Here is a 10,388-nt window from a genome sequence, read left to right on the forward strand (position 1 = left end):
GTGTTTGGTTGTAAAAAATTCCTAGCAAACACATAATTGCAGGCTGAAGCTATGGTAATTAAACCGTTAGAGAATGGATCTACTCCTTCTTTATCCTTACCATCGTTAAGCGTGGTAACTTGCTTAAAAATATGTCTAAACGATAAACAACATCGCCTTAAAATGTCTACATCACTTATGCAGTAATCAATGAGTTCTTGTCTGAGGTTAAATACTTCGTTTTTTTTCTGATTGTACCAAGCGAGAAAATCACCCCTGGCCGATTCTGACATCTTATCGGGATCGTACATAGATACATCGGGGTAAGAGCCCACATAATCTTTATTTTCGATCCTATTGAACCTATGGGGAAAGTAGCCCTTCTTTAATTCTTTGATACCGAACGTTTTAGGTAATTTTGATAGGGGCATAGGAAGGAAAGAAAGCGAATCAATAAATCGAATCGATGTATCCTTAACTTTGATCGAAATTAATTTTCCGCCCCTAGAAACAACTTCCGGAATAACACCGTAAGAGTGTAATTATTGCATGATAAAGTAACTATCGTACCCTTGGAAGTTATGAGCAATACATGTAACATTTTGGTTATACGGATACTGTTTAAATAAGTATTCGCAAAATTGATAGCATGAATCCTCGCCGTAGAAAATTTTGGTTTTAACCCCGCAAATTTCGCATTGATCAGAATCTTTATCATTGTTAATACAATTTAGGCAGCTTTTTTGAAGGACGCATAAGTTAGGATGGTGAACCCCTGTTTCTTGAGTACATTCAAAATCGAAAAAGAAATATTTTTCTATAGTCTTCTTATCTACCTTGTTAGTTTTGTTAGTTTTCTTTTCAACCACCTTTTTCATGTAACAGAGATGACCCGTCTCTACCGTCGTCATACAAACTCTACATACATATTCACTGCATTTATGACCCTTTTTAATATAGCGATTACAGGTTTTACAAAGTTTCTTTGAATCGCAAAGGGTTACTCTACCTTGTTTAGCGGTTCTATGGTTATCAAAGCATTTTTGATTTTTAAATGAACGTAAGCAATCATTACATTTGACGACGGTAGAGGGGTCTATAGAAGGAATGCACTCGTGTGAGAGGCATAACTCGCACACAAACTTACAATTATGATAAAATTTGTTATTATAACCCTTAAAACAGAGGTTACAAAAAAATTTGACTTCAAAAAAGGCTGTTAGTTTTGTTATTAAATCGTAATTATTATCGTGATGGAATAAATAAATCTGTTTTTCTCTATGTTCACCACTAAAAATTACCGAGTGAAGATTGTCTCGAGAAATCACAATGATTTGATATTCGGGCAGGACATCCTGAAAACGTTTAAGCTCACTTATCCCACAAACTCCCTTATCTACACCAGCCCTTAGTAATAATTGTTCAGCCTCATGTTCCTGATAATATCTACCCTGTCTAATGTTTTCCCATCTAGATTTATTATTAATTTTGTCTTCTAACATCGAAATACCCGTAACAATGGCTTTAGAGCAGCAAACGTTTTCATCGTTTTCGTCTTTAATTCGAATCAAACATCGGGAACCCCCCACAGCTTTATCTAAACCCTTCTTAAAATGATTACCACCACCAATAGGCATAGGAATATGTAAAATATTAAATTGTAAATCGTCCCCCACTAAAATGTTCATGTGAGACTGAAGGACTTTAGAAATAGCCGCAAAAATTATTTCAGGAGTAATTCGTTCCCTCATCATAAATGGTAAGGAAATTGGGACATCTAATCCATTCGCTCTAATAACGAACCTGACCATATCATGCGGTTGAACATTTACCAAAATACTATCTAAAACAAAATCAAGAATTCTATCAAGCAAAGGCAAAATTTCAATAACTCTCACATCATCTAAACCTATTAATGAAATCAAATGATCGCTCGCAAACATGTTAAATTTTTTATTAAATTTATCATTTAATTTCCGAATAACGCATAGCTCTCTTACATCCATTTCGTTGAAATCCTTTTCATCGTCCTCGTCACTATCCTCAGTATCTCGCATTCTCTTAGCACCGCGATCAGGCTGAAAAACAAGAAAAAAAAATTAAATACAAAAAAAAAAAAAAAAAAAAAAAAAAAAAAAAAAAAAAAAAAAAAAAAAAAAAAAAAAAAAAAAAAAATCAATTTTTAACATCAGTACAAATAAGGCAAAGCAGAAACTTAGCTTACCAAATTTTTAGCGTGTTTCCCAGATCCGTATTGAACTATAACGTCTTCATCGTCGGGGTAGTTTTCATCGTCTTCCTGTTCACTTTCATACACCATCTTCTTATGTTGACCTAGACCATGTTGCCGTCTCATGTCATTATTATCATCTTCGCTTTCTACGTCTTCCTCCTCATCATTATCTTCAAACATCATTTTCTTAAATTTACCTTGACTGTGCTGTCGTCTCGCGTTGTAATTATCTTCTTTATTTATTAATTTACTATGTTTTCCTAAACCTAAACGTCCATGTCTCTGAATTTCAAATAAATTCACACGCAATGCGAATGTCATCATCAGAATCATTGTCTTCCTTTTCTTCATCAAAATCGTTAAAAAAGTCAAACTGAAATAACATGAAAAAAAAAACACAAATTAATAATAATTAAAAAAAAAATAAAAAAAAAATTATTGGAAGCTTTATTATTTGTTTCACGGAGAAGCAATCAAAGTTGATCAAATCGCAAACCCACGATGACGAATGTAAACATTCTCTTCTGAGTGTGAAGCGGGGCTTGAGAATTACACCTGGAAGGACCTAGCTCGTTGATGACCATTCCTCAAGAACTTCGGTTTTGGAAGGAGGGAGAGAATGCAATCTGAGTGGATGCGAAAACAAATTTTACTTACCAATTCATCTTCATAAAATTCGTTATCTAACTGTTCTTCTACAGCTTCTTCGGTTATTCTAATCAAATCGGTTGAAAATTAAACTGAAAAAAAAAACATTCTGTTCAGGATTTAAAAAAAAAACAAGAAACAAAAACTAACAAATTTAAAAGGAAATGAAAACTAATTGATAACTTACGAGTTCATCCACATCATTTGCCATCGCTAATAGAAAACCCCCGTTAACATCGAGATCCCAGTTAGAAAGGTCTTGTTCATCGGCAAAATTTCTGTTCATCATCTTCTTGGATAGTTATTCGTAGAGTAACACTAAAGTTTATGTAGTTGAATCTAATTTAATGTTCTTAGCCTATTTTTTTTTTCTAAATGTATACACTTTGGAAAATAAAGGAATTACGTAATGTCAAAAGCTCACCAGCGGTCACTGACACATCTTAGCCAATAGAAACCGTTCTTTACATAAGCCAATAGAAATCGTCCTTTCCACGCCACGTCACCAAATCTCATTCACCCGGGCAATTTAAACTATAGTCACCAAATTTACAGTCACTAATCTGTCACTGATAATCCCCTAACCTAGCCCTTTTGTTTTCAAATTCAATACCCTCATTAATTTAATGGGCAAGAAGATTCTTTTGTGACTGTAAATCCAGCAACTGTAAATCCAGCTGGCAGACTTATCTCCCTATTGTCTCAATTTTCACTCTCATTGTAACCAATTTCTAAAGAGCACACAATAGTGGACTATAAATTTTAAGGAAATATGACAAACTTAACAGGTCACGCTACACATCGCCACTTAATTAATACCTCTTTTTGTTTTTAATATTTCAATAAACCCTCATATACCCCCTTCATATGCTTCAACCCATTATGTACAAAATAAAATTATTAATAAATAATTATGAATTATGATGACGTAATATTCTATTGTGCACCATGCCAATGGCATTGACATTCACATTGATGTTGGCAGTGGCAATATACAGTACCACTGATATTGACGTTGACAATATTGACTTTTGGGTAATGCAATGCTGAATCTGAATCAATACTGACAGAGGACCCACTAGGGTATATGCAAGTATTATAGGTGTTAATAATTATAAGATTTATTTATTAAAAGTATATCTGACTGGTAAATGACATTGACCTTAAGATTGAAAATGATTTTGATAATAATAGTAATAATCATTAGAATGATAAATAATTATAATAATTATTAGGCCTATATTAACAATAGCAATATTTTAGTAAACAGCAGGGGCGGATCCAGAAGGGGAACGTGCCCCCCTCCCACCCTACGTTTTAACACCATTTTTGCATATTTCAATGTATATCAGTGACATGTGTTACTAATTTATCTATTTTGAAACTGTTGTGCTCCCCACCCCCACCCCCGCCTTTTGAAAAATTCTGGATCCGCACCTGAACAGTAATAAACCTCTGTTATATAAAATGCGCATTATATTAGTAAATCTACACCAAATATAAGTCTTGATAGATTCATATTTTTAGATCAGCGGTAGAAACATTTAATAATAACCGGTAATTATTTTATTATATTAATATATTAGGTGATTGTGCGTTGCCGGATGATAGCGTGTGACTCTGAAAACTCGGCCGACTGTGATAAACTGCAAACTGCTAGGAAATCATGCGGACCACCAAAAGGATAAGCTTGGATAGCACCAGACCCCAGGTTTTTCTGCCCACCAAGTCACACAAATGTATGTCGTATCAATGAAGCAAAAATATAAAGGAAATCTTTATTGGCCGACTCTCCACATAGGAAATAGGCCTAAGCGTACAAAGCTCAGGAATTTGAAGAAACCCATGGTTATACACTAAATTCAGTTTCCAGCCATTTATTTGTGCATACGTCATAGATATCTTATTCCCACTATACATATATAGTTTAATACATTACTACAACTGGTTGTTTCTGTTTCATTTTTTTTAAGTGCTATTATGCTTATCACAAACTTCGTTTGAGTTAATAGAACACATTTCTAAATCTCTAATTAAACTGGCCACATACCATTTCAACATGAACATTTGGAAGATTGTTAAAGTTCGACAATGTATACATTACTTCTATAATATTAAACAAATATAGGCCTATCCTTGTGTTTTTGTGAGAAAAATATAATCTATTTCGTTGTTCAAGCATCCATCTTTTTTACTGTACACTGTTGTAAGATATTATGGTGACATGAAGAGAACAGAGCTATATACGATAAAATGATGATAATGAAAAAGATGGTTAATAATTCTGATGGTGAGGGTAATGATGATGAGGATGATAATGTTGCTGCAGATGATGATGACGATTATGATGATGATGATGCTGATAAGCCGGAGGAGGATGATGATGTTGACAATTTAGCGGTTAAGGCAGGGGCACCGTAATCATAGCCAACAATATCGACATGGGTTCGCGGTCGGCTAGCTCCTAGATTTGGTGGTGGAACAAGTCTTCTCGGATAAGGATTATAAACCGTGGACCCAGTGTACACAAATGCTCATGTGCACTTTAAAGAACCCAGTATCTTTCGAGACAAGTAGGGGGTTACCCCGGTGTACTGGTTCAATGTTGCAGATGAAAAGTGCGCCGGTTTGCTGGCTGCAGCGGACATGAAGTGACCCTCAGGGGAGGAGAAAAGTATTGAAAAGTGCAACATCTAGTCCAAAGCTCCTTTGATAAATCTTTGAATTGGCGCATTATCAATATTTGTTGTTGTTATTATTATTATTATTATTATTATTATTATTATTAGTACAATTAGGTTGATGATGATGGTGATGAATACGATGATGATGAGAATGATGAAGAGAAAGACAGTTGTGGTGGTGGTGGTGGTGGTGGTGGTGGTGGTGATGATGATGATGGTGGTGGTGCTAAGGATAATGACGATTAAATGATGAAAAAGATGACGGTGATGGTGTTGATGATGGTGAGGATAATGAAGATGATTATGATGGTAATAATAATTATGGTGATCATAATGAATTTCACGACGATGTTTGACCATTTACATGTCAACATGAATTCTATTTAACTCGTTTATGTCAAAAGTCGCCTAAAAAATACAAGTCGTTGGTAGCTGAGGTGTTCGTCATCAATCCCAGAATTAAGAATTAAAATTCCACTATCGTCAAAATGACTCTTGAACCTGATTAGTCGGTTTCATTTTATAATAGGTAAGTATAACATGTTTTGTCATCCCCAATTTTCGGTTAATCAATATTATTTGTTGTCGTAAAGATGAAGCCTGCAGCGGTCATTTATCTCTATCTTTACCTTCTCCACTCTTGCTATAGGAATTTGCAGGCCAATTTTGTTTAGCACCACAATTACTTACTCTATCATTCTTGGCAGTCTCGAATACCATGATACACTAGAGCCATTGATTTATGCTTTGTAAAATGATAATTGTTGAAATATATAATGAATAAATGATGAAAAGTTTTCCGCAACAAATTCAATTCAATGAAATAGACCTTCATAATTTGCATATTATCGGCATTTATTTTCAAGAATTTAAATATAAATCAAACGGTTCTTTTACTTACTATAGCCGGTTTCACGTTCATATAATTTCAAACAACAATTCAAAGTTATAACATAGGTCATTAAGATAATTGCACGGTTTATTCGCTAACTTCGTCAGTCTATTGTCAGTGCATGTAAATATTATCAATTAATAAAATGTTCTCCAGGTATTATTTCAATTTATCAAAAATCCTCAAAACAGAATTTGCAGTAGTGTATCTGGTGTGTAGAATAGTAGAATGGAAGCGAGATGTGTGCTAATCGCATTGTGACTTGGACGTCTAGCCCTTGCGTGCAGGACAATTTCTACTCTTACTCTTCAGTTCCTCGCATTCAGATGCGTTCTTGCTGTCACAAGCAATCATTCGACACCGTACAATTACCTACATACGTATACAAAATACAGTTAGTCAATAAAATTAACAAAAGAAAAGTAAATAGGTAAATAGTTGGCTACAAAATAGGTTATATGGCTAAATAATTTTCAAAATGAAGAGAAGATTAATTTAATTTGATTACATAAATGTATTCAACTTTGCTTCTCCTGATGTAATCTTCAATCGAACATATTACTTAAATGGTTGGTTGCATTATTTGATGATAATGTAACATACATTCCAGAGAATGTATGGACAAATAAGTGACAGAAAATTATTATAAATAACAAATATATAAATAAATATAGATAAGCATAATACAACATGAAAATATTTCTTACATTGTGGTCTAATCCTTTCTGGATCATTCCAAATGACGTGATGCTAAATCTCTTTTGGCTTCCAGATCCACTGATTCTCACAGTTGGATCAACGGGGCAACTGTTAAGTACAACAGAAATGTTATTGTTTTTTTACAATACGAACTCCGGTTAATATGCTGATAAAAATATTTCTGGTGTATTCTGTACTATATATAACGTTGAATTGATGATTTTACTGAACGGTTTCTAGTAAAACTATACGCAGTGTGGCAATCATTATTGTCAGTAGAATATATAGTACCTAAATTTTGCTATAGAACTGTTATAAAGTATGGTATGCTTTGTTGTGATATAAATCTGATGTGAAGTTTTTAGAAACTTAAAAAAAGAAAATACAAAACATAAAAATATGACTTATTGTACCAACAATTCATGGATGGCTTGTTTTTGGAAGACAATTAGATGTGTATAAGAGACCGGTAATAAACCTCTGTTATATAATGCGCATTTTATATAACAGAGGTTTATTACTGTTCAGGTGCGGATCCAGAATTTTTCAAAAGGCGGGGGTGGGGGTGGGGAGCACAACAGTTTCAAAATAGATAACAAAGGTAGGAGAGTTTTTGCAAAGTTAATAAAAGGCATTTTGTAATGGTGTCACACCGTTACCTATTATTAAGCATATGACTGAGCCTTACCTTCGACTTGGTTCCACATTCATCAAAAAATGTTGTGACTGACATGAATTTGGAATTTCGGCTCTTGGCAGTGCAGCTGGGATCATGGAGATGTAGAAGTTCTGGTGCCATGTCATCTACATACTTGTGTGGAACATGGAAAGTCATGCTGTAATCACCACAGTCGACGTATGGTTCTGGTGGAGGTGCTATAAATAATAATTTACAAAATATCAGCATTTGTATTATTATCAAAGACAAGTTGTGGCTCTATCATGACTTAATATTTCAAATCAGTAATAATTACGTCTCCCCCTCCCTCAATTTCAAGGATGCCGAAAAGATTGCAGCCTTGCCCTGTCAGCTAAACTGACTGTAGTGTGTGTGCAAAACTGGACCAATAGTTGGGACCTGTATTAATTGCTGCTCTAATCTGTTCGTATTACAGCTTAATTGCTGATATACAAGTAACAATAGCACATCAACTTTCGCATGATACGTTTAAGCCGTTGGTTGGATCTGCACATCAAAGAATGCAGAACACCCTTCGGATACATAATGAGTAGGCGATACAATTGTCTCCCGGTACTGCCCCAGTTCGACACAAGAAGTAACACACTAATACAAGTCTCCTGACTTAGATGGTTATCCTAGGTATGTTTCTCTTCACAAATATCCTATCCTATCTTTCTGTCAAAAAAGTTTCGTCAGTAGATGTGGACTTTCGTCTGAAACTTCCTCCAACCCACTGTAGCTTAAATGTCCCATCAATTTGTATCACCAAATAAACGGTAAGAATTGGTAAAGATATTTAAATTTCGACAGACGTAAGAGAATAAATGCAACCATTTTAAAGAATTACTTAATGAGCGTTGCGAACATAAACTTTTAACAATATTAGAATCGAAAATATATTAATTTCGAATTTGAAATTAAAGAAAAATTGTAAGTTTGACATACGAGATTTGAATCCCCAGCTGGTAGGTGGATTAGGCTTCATGGCTACTCCGCCTACAAGATTGTTCATTTCGCTTCGACATGGCTGAGCGTTGACTGCCATTACTACGCCTGGACCAAGTTCAAGAGTAAATTTCATTCCATCTTCTATTCCTGCCGGTTTGTCGAAACGAAGAATAGTCGGATCATCTGATGGGAACTCTACCTGACCTGCTTTCGAGGCATCGTATTTAGCCAATAGCTTTTTGCTTGGAAGCTCAAGTATCTTAATGAAGGCGGATTCTGTTGGACGAACAATCTGAAAGCAAATTATATTATTGGTGAATTTTAACGAAATAATGTTTAAGTAGGCCATATATAACAAGAAAATAAGAAGTGTCAGATACCAACGAGTACTTATTCACATTAGTCCTATTATATAACATTTTAACTTGTTAATATCAAAGTAACATTCTCTTTTTAGACCTACAAAACTTTGCAGAAGCGCTCGTTGGTATTTTTTTAGCACTGGTTACTTTTTTACACATGTTGAACACCACGTCAAAATATTCTCCAATTTCCCAACGAATAACTAGAGTTTAAATTCAAGTTAAATATCGTGTTTTTATTAAAATACTAGTGATTTTTCGCTCTTTTTTGGGAAAGGGGACTTGAGGTTTCTTGGTAACATATTATTCCGAATCTATACTTCAGAAAGGACTAATAAGAGTTGAATGCTGAATATTAAAAGCAGTAGGCCAGTGATACCATAGAAATTCCAATTCTCCCAACTTAATCCTTTGTTTATCTAGAAAGATATTTTTTCAGAGAGTAGTTTAAGCACTCAGACCTGTGTGCTTATGTGCATTTATAAACAAGTATAAATTGCTGCCCTGACATGGTGTAGAGAGAGGCTGTCACCATTACATGCAGACGAATATAAATTGCTGCCATGGCACTGTGAATAGGAAAAATGAATAATGAAACATAAACAGTGACATTATTACCTTCTTGTTGAACTTGATATGCCATACCCTTTCTTTAGCAGTCTCAAAGTCTGGCGAGGGGATCGATTCATCTGGAATTGCTTGCGGTGGTGGTTTAGGCTTGCATTCGGCAGTCATAAATGGGAACATCGCGCCTGCATTTTCGGTAGCTGCTGGGGCGTTACCGCATGGATCTGGTTTGTAAACAATGGCTGTACCAGCGTCAACTTCAACCATATACGTCACGCCATCTTTGAGCTTATCAATTGGAGGATTAAACTCAATTCTGGCACTTGTTCTACCATCCAAGAAAGTAACTTCTCTTTTATCCGCAACGTTGAATTTGGCCAGTTCCTTCATTTTAGATCCCTGTTGGTACCTAACGCGGACGTAAGCTGGTTTGCGTGGCCGAGCCACCTTTGTTTGAAAAAAAGTAAACACAATTTAGCACAATGATGAAATATTCTACAGATAAACATATTTGAAGCAATTGTATTCAAAATACCGTATTACTAAATATGATGTGTGCATCTATCATAACGTAGCTTCTTATTAAGGTAATGTGTATTAGGTCTATTATTGGGGTCATGGATTGAGGTAGAAACATTTATAATCGCTGGTATTTATAAACGATTTTAAGTTTATTTTTAAGTTAAGTATATAT

At 34.7% G+C, this 10,388-nt stretch overlaps 2 protein-coding genes, 1 long non-coding RNA gene and 1 other non-coding gene across 4 annotated transcripts; 1 reads left to right on the top strand and 3 right to left on the bottom strand.

The window, feature by feature from the left end:
* Positions 1 to 9: 9 nt before the first annotated feature.
* LOC117109132 lies at positions 10 to 2,505 on the bottom strand. Its single transcript, XM_033251385.1, has 2 exons — positions 2,204 to 2,505; positions 10 to 2,057 (listed from the first exon to the last, which is right to left on the bottom strand). Exons 1-2 carry the CDS (start codon positions 2,393 to 2,395, stop codon positions 522 to 524), a joined length of 1,728 nt encoding a protein of 575 aa, XP_033107276.1. The 5' UTR covers positions 2,396 to 2,505; the 3' UTR covers positions 10 to 521.
* A 135-nt stretch (positions 2,506 to 2,640) lies between these two features.
* On the top strand, positions 2,641 to 2,847 carry LOC117109133. Its single transcript, XR_004445473.1, has one exon. It is a non-coding gene; the product is annotated as a small nucleolar RNA U3 (small nucleolar RNA).
* Positions 2,848 to 6,378: 3,531 nt separating this feature from the next.
* Positions 6,379 to 7,298, bottom strand: LOC117109126. Its single transcript, XR_004445468.1, has 2 exons — positions 7,144 to 7,298; positions 6,379 to 6,808 (listed from the first exon to the last, which is right to left on the bottom strand). It is a non-coding gene; the product is annotated as an uncharacterized LOC117109126 (long non-coding RNA).
* A 492-nt stretch (positions 7,299 to 7,790) lies between these two features.
* On the bottom strand, positions 7,791 to 10,148 carry LOC117109113. The gene is made up of 3 exons (XM_033251353.1): positions 9,746 to 10,148; positions 8,763 to 9,057; positions 7,791 to 8,011 (listed from the first exon to the last, which is right to left on the bottom strand). Exons 1-3 carry the CDS (start codon positions 10,082 to 10,084, stop codon positions 7,791 to 7,793), a joined length of 855 nt encoding a protein of 284 aa, XP_033107244.1. The 5' UTR covers positions 10,085 to 10,148.
* Between the last annotated feature and the right edge of the window lie 240 nt (positions 10,149 to 10,388).

The sequence above is a fragment of the Anneissia japonica genome, unplaced genomic scaffold, assembly GCF_011630105.1.
Source record: "Anneissia japonica isolate Jap-2015-1 unplaced genomic scaffold, ASM1163010v1 scaffold288023_len281633_cov177, whole genome shotgun sequence".
NCBI lineage: Eukaryota > Metazoa > Echinodermata > Crinoidea > Comatulida > Comatulidae > Anneissia > Anneissia japonica.